At 41.2% G+C, this 14,665-nt stretch overlaps 1 protein-coding gene across 1 annotated transcript in view; it reads right to left on the bottom strand.

Moving 5' to 3' along the window:
* Positions 1 to 11,057, bottom strand: part of GYPC (glycophorin C (Gerbich blood group)) — a 33,133-nt gene extending 22,076 nt beyond the window's left edge. The window contains exon 1 of the mRNA XM_068195460.1: positions 10,669 to 11,057. Within this exon, the coding sequence (XP_068051561.1) occupies positions 10,669 to 10,702 (34 nt within the window). The 5' untranslated portion in view covers positions 10,703 to 11,057. The remainder of the gene's footprint in view (positions 1 to 10,668) is intronic.
* Positions 11,058 to 14,665: the final 3,608 nt, after the last annotated feature.

Raw genomic sequence — 14,665 nt, 5'->3', positions numbered from 1 at the left:
AAAACAGCACAGTGTGAGCAGCAATGTGGAAGCTACACTCCTGTCTGCTCTGCTACTGAACTCTGGAGAAAACAGGACACAGGATATGCTTCCTGTCTGGGGAAGGCTTGTAGCAGCCTGGGAAAGAAGGCATGACCTTTTCCTTAAAGGAAATGCAATTCATGAAGAGGAATAGGGAGGAAAAGTCCAGGCTGCATTTTTTTCTTAAAAAAAGTGTCATGCAGCTGTACCTCATCTCACTTTCTCCCCTGTGTTTAAAGGTGATCTTTATTTATCAAGCAATGCCACATTTTAAAGTTTCATACCTCTCTGCCAACCCATTGTTTGCTCCAGTCAGTCATGAACTTTCTGACATAAGTTAGAGGCTGTCAAAATGAAAGGTTTCATTCATTGCAAGCAAAGGAAGCCAGAGGAGGTACCTTGAGAGCAGAAGGGCTCAGCTCATGCTCTGTTTCCAGCTCACAAATGGTTATGTCCCCAGGATGCTGAGATTAAGCATCTCACACGGAATGTGGGAGGAGGAAGAAGAGTCTTTGTCTGAGATTCACAGATTTTAATGATTCCAGAAGGGAAATCTTTTACCCAGGAGCATCAGCAAAGTTCAGAGAAATGTAAAAGCATTTATCTCCCCAGTTATGTTCCCGTCTGCCAAAAGCAGGAGGGGTGATTTACTCCTCCTTGGTACAAAGAATCCCTTATGGATCATTAATCCACAGGGGGAATGAGCTCAGGAGCCACAGACATCTTTTCTTAATGTGCAAGAACCTTGGATCAGCAGGAGGTTTTCTTTGGGAGCATACAGGATTAGTTTATCTTTATTTGCTCCCCACTACCCCCAGTCTTCAATAGTGTCTCCTACAAGGGTTCTAGTTACCGTTGATAAATCACTTCGCCTTCAATAAAATCTATGGTGATAGTAGATGAGGCTGCTGTGAGCTAAACCAAGGCATTTGAAGCAGAGTAGTATTAAAAACTTAAGATCTGAAATCAGCAAATTCTGATAAAAAGTCCAGTAAAATCAACATGAGCAATCTCAAGTTATGGGGTACAATTATCTCAACAACAGACTTCAGCACTGCAATGGCAGCCTGCAGTAAGTAAGGGATTTCCTGAGAAACTCTGCAGAAACGTGAAGGACACAGAAATAATTGAGTATTTGTTTACAGGCCAGGATCTTAGGTGATCTTGATGAAGTTTTCAACTTACAGCTAGAGCTGTACAGAAAACATGCACAAAAACTTATGATAGGAAAGGGGTTAGATCTGGTGGACAACACTTGTTAATATTTTCCCATTTCTTTAGGAGTAATAAAAAGAAAAATAGTCTCATTTTGTCTCACTTTGACTCTGTGAAAGCACCTGAAAATATTTATATAATGTCTCAGTTGCTAAGTGAAGTACATTATAGACTGTCTCTATATATATTCACAACAAGCAGACATTTACAATATGCCACTGTTCTGTAGTGGATGGCATTTTATATTTTTTACCTCAGCAAAAAAGAAGTGCAGCAGAGAATTACATTTCTGTATTCAAATCTCTCAAGAAGCACTCCATGCTTAGATTTGCCAGGTTCCACATAAGTCTGGTAAATACACATCCTTGTTACTGTAAATGACTTACAAGACCAGAAATGTGGCTGAAAGGGAAAACCCAAAGCTGGCTGGTGTCCGTGGGTTTTATGCTCTCATGTGTGTCTGCATGTGCCCACAGCATCCTTTATTTTGGCTCTTTCTCACACAGTTAGGCTTTGACAAATTGAAAAGTATTAAGATTAGAACAATCATGTTTACATGTATTACCACCTGCTATTTCATTTCTTCCATGGTGCTTAAATGTTCAGGCATGTGGCTTTGAAACACAGTACCTTTAATGCACTTAAAAACCCTGCTGGATTTCCAGCTCTCTTTGATCTCCACAGTCTAGAGACTATCTCAGAGAATACAAATAAATGTGTTTAGGGGAAAAATATTTTCAAGGAGAAACACCAAAAGTCCTTCCAGCTTGATATGCATTACCAGTTGATGTCATACCTAAGGCTGTTTTTTGCATTTTATCTTCATGCTTCAGGAGGCTGAAATCTCTATCCAGAATCAGCAACTTGATGAGGTAACTTGGGAAGACAGATGTGGTCAGCATCACATGAGCACCAAAGTGTCAAATAATTATTTGGTGATTCTTGTTTAGAAAGGAGATGGAGGGAGAGATCATTCTGCCCTGAGAAATTTACAGACTAAGCAAAGTAAAAAGGATGCACATTTGCAATGAAGAAGACTGCATTTTGTCAAGAGGAAATGGGAAGGATGTGAGTGGAAAGCTTGCTATTAATCATGAGTAGGAAGGAGACATTAATTGGAGAGCTGGAGACAGAGGAAAGACTCAGATAACCAAGGGTATGAAAAAAACCAGCTTCTTTTGAGGGCTGTACAACACCATCTTTTCCATCTCTCACCATGCCACATGGTGATGTGTCACTGCCCTTGTGGTAATTGCTTGGATTTGTAGTAATTTCAAATTGTCCCCTGTACAGCAAGTACAAATCACATCTGGGTTCTTGGGTCAGGGTGTGGGATGGTTGACTTTGTAAGAGGTGTTGTGAGGAACCAGATCCATTCAGTCATAGAAAAGGTAAGGCAGAAGGGTATTTTTCACTTTTTAAAGGATGTTCATGGGTCCAGTCACTACCTATTGCTTGAGCTGTAGGTATGATGAGTAGACAGCTCTTAGTGGGAGATGGTAAAGCACCAAAGGCAATCAACAAGGTTTCAAAAGAATTCATTTCTTCACCTTAGGTGGACACAGCCTTCACAAGAAGGACCTACCAAGCTCCCTTTGAATCATATAATCATGGAATAGGTTGGGTTGGAAGGGGCCTTAAAGACCATCTGTTTCCAACCACACCCTCATGGTCAGCAACATCTTCCACTAGACTATGTTTTTCAAAGTCCCAGCCAACCTGGCCTTCCTCCAACTGACCTGGTGGTTAAGAACCAAGGTTCTTCTTGGCTTTGGTGATGTTAGCAGAAGTTGTTCACTCTGCTCTTCTTCATGACTGGAGCAGGGATAGGTTGAGTAACAGTAAAAGTGACAGTGTTCAGAGCACACTGAGTGGTTTTGCAAAAGGTTTTGCCTTTTTTCCCAAAGCAAAGGGGAAGCTGGAATTTGGTTCCCAACAGCAAATTTGTTTCCTAGTGTACTCAGCACATTATGCAGGGTTTTCTGTAGAGAGAGATAAAGCCTAATTTTGTGTATAGGCCCTCTTTCCACCAAGGGCTTAATTGCCATTAGTAACTGGTAGCATAGCTTCTTTAAACAAAAAAAAAAAAAAAGTCCCTATGAGTTCAGTGTGGGGAAAACTGGATTTTTATGCAATAGAGTCCAAAAATCAAAGGCCATTGACATAATTATGGAAATTCAAGAGAGACAGACAATCATCATCTCTCCCAGTTGGGTCATTCAGAATGTAAAAAGCATGTCCCATTTATAAATAAAAATTGCTGTGTGATGACAGGAAAGATCTGCAGAGGGGAGGTGTTGTTTCATAGCAAGCTGTGAATATGAGAGAGCAAAGAGAAATCAATAGAGAAGAGGGAAAGTGGAAGAGAGGGCAACTCCCAAAGGAAACAAAGCCTCAGCCCAGATGGTGACAGGGAAAGATCTATGTCTTCCTGAGCTGTTCTTCCTTCCCACTGGCAGGACTGTGGAAGGTCCTTGAGAAAAGGGGGTAGTGGTGTTTAACAGCTGGGACCTGTGTGTCTCTCGAATGTTCAGAGATGACCATTTACTTGTGGGCCAAAAAAGGGACAGACAGGTAGGATTAGGAGGTGCAGAGGATATCTGAACTAGACAATATGAGAGAGCAGGTGTGAGAGAGGCCACAGATGTATCAAGGATTTAATCTCCTGCTTGCTTTGTTGGATAGGACTGGGATGGGACTGCTCATTACACTTGCATGAACCACTAATAGTTAGAAGCACAACCTCAGCTAGCTCATGAGTGCTGGTTATAAAGTTTCAGGAAATGAAAGACTAGACTACTTCATAAAAAATTGATAAACTTCTAGCCCTAGTACATGCTAAGAAAGTCCTGAAAGCAGAAGTCAACAATATATTCTAGAAGACAGAAATAAAATATAAAAATCCAGCATGTCATTTTAAACATCAGAATTTTTGAAAATGTACACAAGTTTCCTGAACTCTTGGATGACTACATTTTTATGGTAACTCTTCACCATCCACTAGAAATATTTTTCCCTCTTCTCATTCATACAGGTAACTCTTTAATCACTTGTGTTTAAGTGATTTGTGGTCTATTTGTCTCACCTAAGGATTATTTGGTTTATCTAAAGTCAGCCATAAAGCCCTGCTTTTTCATCCCTTCTTAAATGACTGAAATTTTTGAAACATCCAATTAGCAGAAAAGAAGCATCTTACTTTTGTCTTAGTAAGAACACTTTTCAAAGAAAACGAGATGAACAACAGAGAAGTTTGCCTACCAAAAAAAAGGTTAAACTGGAATAACAGTTCTGTAAAATCTCTTCCAGCATAAATTAATCTTCTCAACTGTTTGAGGGGGGTCACAGAATAACGTAACATGATTGAATTGATTCTTGAATAAGTATTTTGTTTTCAAAGGAGGGTACTTTTTTTGAAGAATAACTTTAATTTTGGTATGAATACACTAATATGATCAGCATTTCTAGAAAACTGTCCTAAAGATGCAACTACCAAATTCTCCCAGCGCAGATGAGCTAGAAGAGGAATATAAACCTGAACAAATTAAGCCATATAAGTAGTGGAAAGGATGGTGGGTATAAATACTCATGTCTTTGTGTATGTATGCATACAGATATAAGGTATATTGTATATAGTTACAATCTGGGTGTGTATATATGTGTGAACAGACAGAATTAAAACTCGTTTTCTAGGTTTGGTGTAACTGAAAGAGTCTCTGCTCACAACCTACCATATGTAAGCATGTAAACACCTACCATATGTAAGGATTTGATGTCTGATTCTGTATGGCTGTGAACTTGTTACACCTGTATGGTGTGGACTGCCTCATAAAACTAAATATTTTAAACATGTAGTCCCCAGTAAAATAGGCATTTATCACTCACAATAACAAAGAACTGTCTCAGGGTGTGTTCAAATGCCCCCCTGCAACTTACTGATAAAAAGCTTAACTCAGTTTTGGGGCTTATCTGGAGACAGAAGAGGTAGAGACCCTCATGAAATAACTGAATTCTTTTTTCCCTCTTAAGATGAAAAAGAGAGGCAGAGGAAAGGAAAGAAAAATCACTTTAAAATTCCAATGCAGCGGAACAAGTTTAACCCATTGAGATTTTCAGGGAAGTTTTCTGCTTCATCAGGAAGAACCCTATGGTGAAACATATGTCAGAAGAGAAGAAGATATGAGAAACTGGTGTCCTTTGCATATGAGATGATTAATTAAGAGAAAAATCACTTAGCCAGCTGTCTCATTGGTGAAACTACACGTAGAAGGTACATCTGCAATAAAGGATCAGTTTAGCACAGGCCGTGCATTTGATTTCCATGCTAACATAGCAGAGATAGGAATCTGGTGTGAATTAGATTGTGCTGACTCTTCAAGAAACAGAGGAGTCCAGATCTTATTTCAGTGTCAGGTTATGAGCTGCATGTCTGTAGATATAGCATTGCAGTATTGGTACTTGATGCAGTTATCAGTTACAAATAAATTATCCAGGGAAGAGAGCCCTTTCCTCCATTCATGTTCATAAATTGTTGACAAACTCTGATTTCTCCAAGTGACACTTTTCTCCATTCTCTAAGTAGTTTTTCAGAATGCTTAGCAGCTGATGAATTTTTCATCTACTCATTTCTGGGGTAATGCTGTCAAATTCATCTGACTTAGAAAATCAAGGAAGTAAAACACAATTGTCTGCTGCCCGAATACTTGCCTTCCTAAGGTGTTCCTATAGTCTTGTCACTGTGGCATCTGGGCATTTCATGCAATTTCTATCACAAATTGTATGTGAAGAAAAAAATTGTAAACAAAGCTCCTACTCATGTCAAATGCTGTTTTCAAAGGTTTTCTGATCTTTTTATGGGAAACAAGCAGGCCAGTTCCTAAATAACTTCTGAGCTATGTTTTTTTTTCCTGAGCATGCATTACAAAATTAGGCAGTGGGAAGAAAAGAGCTGTTGCACCAGTGAATCTACTGGAATCAAACCAACTCCTACCTCCCCAGCTTTTCCCAGCTAAAAGCTGTCTCACTAGCAGCGTCCATGGAGAGCAGTCATTTCTCTCCCACCTGTAATCTCTCCTCTTTACCAGCCTTTTGAAGAAGAGGTGACTGTACAGCTCCTAGCACAATCAGATCCCTCTCTTGGCTTGAATTTCTCTGTGCTATAGGAATACTGATCCCTCCTCAACAATAGAGACAGGCACTGAACAGAGTACACACACAAGCAGACTTTCATTATACAATGCAGTCCTGAAAGCCTGTTTTACAAAAGACTTTGCTGATTGGACTCAGTCATTTGGACAATGATGGATACAGGGTATATTACACAAGAGCCTAGAAAGAAAGGTGTAGCAGTATCAGCAATGAGATGCAGACATTGCATAATTCTATAATATTAACAGGCTTAAGCACACAACTAGCCACAACCTGAATCTTTAACATCCACTGTGTATTTTTTTAATGATGCCCAGCTATGCTGAAAATTGTGTATTTTAAAACAGCAGACTCCTATTTGAGTCGACATCCTCCCTATTCCCTCCAACTCAGTGGTTTGCCAACATTTCTGCTGTTAATTACTGAAATTTCAGGTGCATTCTGAGCCTTTCAATTCCCAGACTTTCACATAAATATGTCAGACAATGAGGGTGTCAGGAGAGCCCTGGGGTATAAAGCCAAACTTTCCAATTTGTATGCACAGTGGTGGGAAACAAACATACAAGCAGAGACATTCAATTTACATAAATGCTTGTAGGATAAGTTTTGAGATTTCTGTGCTAAAAATGAGAGGTTATTATAATCTGTAAATTTCCTTGTGTATAAATGCTCACAGGTTTACCCATGAAGACCAGATTTTCATAATCAATAGCCTCTGTTTTTGTTTATCACTTACTGTCACAGGCAAACACTTCTGTTGATTAAGGGCAATGAAATCACATATATTGCCAAGGTGTGAATAACACGATTAAAAACCTAAAGGGTTCATTCAAGGCTTTTCACAAGCCCTGTGTGAAAGACAAGTGGTATTGCTCCAGGAACATACAAAAGAACCAGTTTGCAGCCCTGAAATATATCTCATTATGAGTTGAAGATGTGGAAAGGCCGATCCCAGAACCACACTCCCCATTCACAGCCAGAACTCACTCTGCCTTTATCTGAAGCCACCTTTGTACCTCTCAGCCTCTCTGAGAGGACAGCCCACACATATGTGACTCATTTTGCCAGAACCTCTGTCATCGGGGCAGGTGGAGAAGCTTGGGCTGATGGAGCCAAGACCTCCTGCTTGTAAAACAGAGGCAGCACCAGACTCTGCTCCCCTAAGCAGGGCAGTGCCTGGGTTACTGCTGGAGGACAGCTGGCAATGCAGAGGGAGTGCATACAGCTCAAGAAGGCTTTACTTCACCCTCTCCCTTCCTCTGCAGCTGGGGCATGGCCTGAGGACCAGCCTTGCTTCTTGGTTTCCTTTTGGGCCAATTCTTCTGCACTGCACACATCACACTGCTTCCCTATCCCTCCAGGAAGAGGACCTTATCTGCTGATGGGTGATGAGGAAGAAAAGCCTCCACAAACTATTCTCCTTAACCACTAACTCCTTTGACAGCTGACATTTGGAGTGTAAGAGACTCCAGATAAACATTCCCAGCCTGCTGGGTACAGATGAAATCCTGTAAATTGCTGAGCACCTTCTCCAAAGGGGTGAACACCTTTGACCCAAAAAGATGGCTTTGCACAGATCACTGCCTCCCCAGGCTGAACCTTTCACTTGGTGATGTTTATTGTCCTAATCCTTCACCTCATTTGAGCTGTCCCACTGCCCCAAAATAGGGTCACTGCAGTCTAACAGGAAGAGGGCAAAAGCTGCCAGCTGAATTGAGACTGCCAAACCTGTGGAGTTCCTCGGGTTTCATAGTTAAGTCAGGCAGCTACTGCTTGTTCATCTGAGCAGGAAGCAAATGCATCACAGAGTTACTGTCTCCCTCACCTCTGTTATGTGTACAGAGAGCCCACTCAGATATCTGGGGGATATCTGAGCTGGGCATGGGAAGTACCCAAGGTGAGATGGTGGAGCATCCCCATGTAGAGGCAGAATACATTTACAGCCTTCACAGAGTTGAGTATTTAAAATCTGAAACAGTGCGTGCTCCCCCCTGGATTGACAGGATGGTACTGCATTTATAGAATGAATAAAAATTCCTTATCAGCCGTGGGTGAACACAAGGAGATAAGCAAAGTACATGTGCAATTAGGTAACTTAACACTGTTCAGTTTACATCAGTTGGCAGCTGCTCTGTGGTCTCACCTGCAGGTATTCAGCAAAGAATTCATATGTTCAGGATACGTATCAAAAAGTTTTTGATGATTATTTTAAGCATTTTCACACCCATCTCAAAGATTTTCAGTGTGGCTATGAAGCAAATTTGTTTTCCCAATTATTCTACCTCTCTGGCAAACATCTGCTGTCCATGCTGTGCAGTGCCTGTCAATACACTGAACTTTCAGTTTCTTGTCTTGTTTCTTACAAAAATAGCAGGAATTTTAATAGGAAATAAGACCCTTTTTCCAAAGACCTTCCCTCAAAACCTCAACCATTATCAATGCACCAAACTTGCATTATACAGAAATATGGTACTATTAGACTTCCCTTTTTGTTCCTAATCTATAAATTTTATCCATCTAATTAAAAAAAAAAACAAACAAAAAACCAAAACAACAAAACAAAACCAAAACCCCCAACCAAAGACAATATATCATTACTATTTTTCAGCCAAAATACTCCTAGCTGGATTGCAAGCAATTTATTTTCATGGAGAGAATCATATGATCTTAAAATAGTTCAAGTTGAGAATTCCTGTCCACATAATGGAAAAAAACCCAGGAGAACCTGATGCATCTGTCTTATTTCATTATGAGGTGACAAAATGCCCCATGGGGCATTAACTCCTCATCCGATTTATCCCTAGGGCCTTCTGTGGGGTTTGACAACCTGGGTCTGCCCCAGAGGTTGTTTGTAATGTATTCAGAACTGTAGAGCTGGTCCTGGATGTGTCACTTGGCCAAGCTTGTCACTAAATGTACAAGTTGAGTCTGGACCCTTGTTGATATTTCACAATACACACGAACCTCAGTGAGTCATGACCACCCTCCTGAACATGCTTGGAAAGCACCAATAGCAGTAATTTACACAATCTGTGCCAAACCCAAGCTCTCAGAATGCTGAATTAGCCTGCCTGTATCTTTCCTGGCTATAACAGAAAACAAAATATAATATTCTAAACTGCAGAATGAAGTAGAATAAAATATAAAGGTAACATCTAATCTTTCTTGTTGGCTAAAATCTGCAAAATGGACTAAAGGGTACTAGAAATTTCTGGTTGGGATTCCAGAGCTTCTGCTTGCTGTGTCTTTTCTGCTGCATCAGCGTGCCTCATTCAAAGCTTGGGAAACATTGTCAGTGTCTACAGCCATACAGAACAAATATCCTTATAGCAGTATCTGGATCAAACCCTGAATTGCAGGCTGCTCCCAGCAGGGCTGGCTGTACTTTCTACCTTCATTACTGATACCATGGTCTCATAAACAATTCTGCTATTGGCAGTTTATTTATTAAAAATAAAATAAACGTACTTTCTTGAATTAAAACAAGAAAGATCGCACTAAAGCCATAAGAAAAAAAAAAAAGATATATTGCAGCACCAAAAAACTCAAGAGTTTTTCACAGCTTATCAAATCATAATCCACCCCCTTTCCTTCACCTTTCTTTTTAATACTGCCCCACAATGAACACTACCACAGGGCAGCTGAGCCTCTGTGCTCGATGGACTGTTCGGGCCAAATTCTCTCTTTTAAAATTTACTGAAATATGCAGAGTTACGCAAACAGAGGACTTGCCCTCCTGTACCCTCTCTTGCTGAAGAACCAATTTGCTTGTCCTTAAGCCCATGTTTCTAAATTTCCAGGAGCAGAAACACATTGTGGCTTTAAATATAGACTGTCAGTTTGTGGCTTGAGTCTCATGTTACACGCAGACAGCTTGAGACTCTAAACGCAAGCTGGCCAGCACCATTGCTATCTTAGAAAAGCGTCAGTACGCTTTCAAAATGCTCTATAACTTCATTCCTGAAGGCGGGGGGAGGGAAAAACATTCAAATGAAACTTTTCTAAGCTGGGGTTTAGGCGGAAACGTTACTAACTTTGCCTGGTCCTATTCAGGAGCCAGAGTTTGCAGAGCCTGTTTCAGTTCTTCCCTCACACACGCGCACACACAAACACAAAGAATTAAGAAAGAAAACAGCTTCTTCACAACTTTTTTCCTTCAGGATTACTCTCAGGCATTCCTTTTCTTTTTTTTCCCCATATGAAATGCATTAGACAATCTGTTCCTTAAGCGACGGACTGATAAATCCACTCTTATTGTAAGGGGGGAGGGGGGGTAAGGGTACTCACGTGGTTGAGATGTCGCATTGTTTTGGGAACTCATAATTTACGCCTTTGAAAAATGCCTTATTTGTGTTGACAGTCTCTCTTCCCTGCTCAGAACTGACGGCGGGATTGAACAGAACAGCTGGAAGAACCCAGGAAAATGCTCCTCTTGTTCGGGCTCTCCTTGCCTGGCTCCTGACCCCTTTACAACTGGAAAAGGAAACAGCACATGTGTCATTCTCTTTTGCCTGTGTAGCTCACATGAGCGGGGAGGGGCACCCATTTGCAGATAGCAGTAACTGTATTCAAGTTTTGCAAGTTGGATGTATTCCACCCCTTTGCTTTTATTAGCCAGCAACCAGTGGAAAGAAAATGCTCTTTTCATTCTTAGCCAAATCTAGACACACCTATTAAATCCACTTCCCAAACCCCTAACCACTGCTGTTGATGTTATTACTTTTAAGTGCAAAACTTGCTGCTGACTCCCTTTCCTAAAATGTCTACCATTAGTGGGTAAGACTGAAAGCAGGACTTTCAGTTTTCATTGCTCATCATCCCCCTTAACCCTCACAGTTTGACTGATTCTGTCCTTTTAACAGGTGAAAATTGAGAATGGCATTTATTGGGTCAAAGTAGTTAAATCAGCCTATACCATGAATCTGCACTGTGCTCAGAGCAAGGAGGAACCTGTGGCTACAGCGCAGGCTGAGGCACAAGTAACTCCAGTTACTGACACAGGCTTCCTATGGCACCTTTGGCAAAATATTTAATCTCTGCTCCAGTTTGCCATTGGCAGAATAAAGATGAGACACCTGCTTTCTCCCTAGTCTTGGTATTTTTGTTTTAATGTACAGGCAGGTGTTATTTGTAAATAAGATGTATTTATTGGGCTGCAGAGGTTAATTTGCCTACTCCACTGCAAGTTTTTCAGCCTGGACTAGGGTGCCAGCTGCTGTGTTTATATAGCTGCCATTTAAAGCTATCTGTTTGGTTGTCTGCATGCTGTGCTGCAGTCAGTGGCTTGTAGTCACTGTAAGTGTGCATACACAGCCTGTCTGTAGCTGACATGGACTCGGACTTCTAGGTTATACCAGAATACAAGTAGTTTTCAATGCATATGCCTTAAACACTAAGGAGAGTGGACAAAGTTTCCATTTTCCTGGTGTCTGTTATGAAGTCAGGATGAATTAACAGCCTGCCTGTGACAGCAGAAACGCAGTCACCATCAGGATGGAAGTGGAAAAAAACAGAGTAATGAAATTCAGTTTGAGACCATCCTGTTTTGCAAAATTGTCACAGGATATTTCTGTGAAATCATCTCAGTGACATCCTACAAGAAATCAGTGCCATGAACTTGGCTCACAGTATTTATTTAACAGCTATAGGATGGAAAGAACAGTGACTTATTTACATGCCAACAGCAACTAACAGCTTGTTTGTGAACATGGATGCAGTAAATTACTTCAGTCAGCATTTCCACACTCTGGGCTCGTGGTAGAGAACTCTGGAACATTTAGTGATAGAGCAAAGCACAAAGGCACAAAACAAAGACAGGGAAATAATAGGAAAAACTCCTGATGTTGCTGCACTGGCTTCAGCTCCATAGCGTGACATTCATTTACACTTGATAGCTTCTCTATGAAAATACTGATGGGCATGTTTTTGATTACTGATTCTTCTGTGCAAGAAACACAATGTGTGCAGGTAAAATAAGGGGTTTCTGTTCTGAGGCATGAGAATTGTTGTCATGCAAAGTTTTTACATTTAAATCTTTCATTATCATGATCAAGGACAAGTTGGGTGGCCTTGGAGCAACCTGACTTAGTGTAAGATGTCAGGAGGGTTGTAACTAGATGATCTAACCCAAACTATTGTATGAGTCTATGATTCTGTGATCCCTAAGAAATTTCAGAACTTCTATTGAGAAAAGGTTCCCTAGCTGCTGCAGGTGATGTGAAGGATTGTAGTCGTGATGGCTTTATTATGTTACAGCCAGCGGCTTGGACCGTCTTAGGAATTTTGTGGCAAATGACTCAAAATAGCATGCACAATTAGGTCCTGGTGCTTAACCCCTCCACATCTGTGCAACACTTCCTGCATGTCTGTGTTCTTATTAAAGCTGGTCTCCCCACCACCAAAATCACTGGAAGAGTTATACCCAAGTTATGTAGGAGGATTCTGGCAGGTCCAAACTCACATGGGAAAGTCCCATTTAATGTGTTGCTATCTTCATTTTTTTAGGGACTTCTTCCTTTGCTTATTGAATAGACTGGGGTTCCCAGAAATCAGAGAGCCATTTCCCAAGGCCATTTGCTCTCAAACAGGCCATTAAAGAGACCTGCCTGACCTTTTCCACTCATCATTAATTGGAAATATGTGATGTTGCCAAGGGAAGCAACATGCAGCCCAGCATGCTTCCAGAAGAGTCTGAGACTGAGCACTAAACAAAAAGCATCTCAGTGCTCTCAGCCAACTGATCATGTGGGACAGGAGGCAGCAAAGGAACCCAGAGCAAAAGATGGGAGTAGAGTGCTGGTGGGGAAAATGTGTGTTTAATCATTAATTTTCAATTTGACTGAACTGCCTCCTAATCTTAAATAGCACTTGCTTCTGGCAAAAAAACCCAAAAGCTCTCCAAAAAGGTTAAAGGGAGAGGATAACAGAAGGGTATCTGAAAGTAATTTTTATCTAAAGATTGTGGCATTCATACAGGATTCACTAGGTCTGTGGGAAAACACAGGTATGTTAGGAAATCTGTGTCAGCTCTGTGGTTTCCATCAGCCAATTACTTGATCTCAAGGCCATGTTCCCATTGACCTACAGAAGAACTATTACTTTCTTGCCCTGGTGAATACTTTTGCATCTGCAGCCTTTGAAAGAATCTTTTTCTGAATAAGGAAATGAAATTTCCCTTTTTTTTCTCAGTAGTGCTTTCAGATGTGACAGTGCTTTCAGGTCCAAGAGTGTTAGCTCAGAAGTGGGACCTCTTTTGCCTCCGATACTGTAATTTATCCTACTCCTCCTAAGCCCAGCTATGTAGTGAATGCATGGTCAGGCCCACATAGTTGTTCTCTTTGATGCTATCTTGCTCCAAGGTAAATTATATTTCACAGTCATTCAGGCTTGGCAAGCTGATGCCACATGCTGCAGCTGTTCTTCCCAACAGGAAGGGAGGGTTTAGGCTGCACTTGGAGGAAAATAAATAAATAAAACAAAGGAAGGAGGCTCTCTCCAGGAAGTTATGCTTTGCAACAACAGGACATCACACTAGAAATCCCTCTCTCTGATGGATTTTCATGGCAAAACATAATGCAAAATCTGTAATCTCATCCTGTAAAGGCAATGGCAAGATTGAAAGGGGCTGAGTGGAAAGCTATTAATAATGTCTTTCACTGTCCACCCTGCCCAGCCTGCAAGCTTCAGAGAAGGTGTTTGGATTCTATCATCCAGACATTTGAGGAGAGGATGTAGCAGCAGTTGTGCCCGGCTGTGAGTTCAAGATGGGCCTTGTGACAGCACTGGTGGGCACATTCAGATGAACCAGTGGCTCAGTGTACCACTGGGCTGCCTGCCATGGTCCCCTGGCCAGCTGGCAGGAGAGATGGTGTCTGCTTCCTCCTCTCCTTTGCTGGCTACACACTTCAGACTGTCTTAAACATGCCAAGCTGCTGAGCAGGGTGAGGTTGGGTGGAATCCCAAATTTTGAAGACTTTGTGCAGGTCAAGCACAAGCAGGGACTTTACTGCTAGGCTGAATACTGAAGGAGGGATTCTTCATAGGAAAGCATTTGGCTATGGACATCCCATGAAATACTATTTTCTACTGATTATCTTCCTCTCCATCTCTGTAAGGAATAATAGTTTATTGATTTGTTAGCTTGTGTGTTGGGTTCTCCCCCCACCTTGTTTCCTTTCTGTTTCCCATTTATTTTTGTGCTGAAAGGGCAAGGAATATTTGCCATAAACTGTGTGGATCATCTCAGATCTGGTGTAAAGTCATGGAGAATGAAACCTTTGTGATG

This window comes from Anomalospiza imberbis, chromosome 7 (assembly GCF_031753505.1).
Source record: "Anomalospiza imberbis isolate Cuckoo-Finch-1a 21T00152 chromosome 7, ASM3175350v1, whole genome shotgun sequence".
Lineage (NCBI taxonomy): Eukaryota > Metazoa > Chordata > Aves > Passeriformes > Viduidae > Anomalospiza > Anomalospiza imberbis.
The sequence above is the reverse complement of the archived record's forward strand: the minus strand, read 5'-3'. Positions and strand labels throughout refer to the sequence as shown.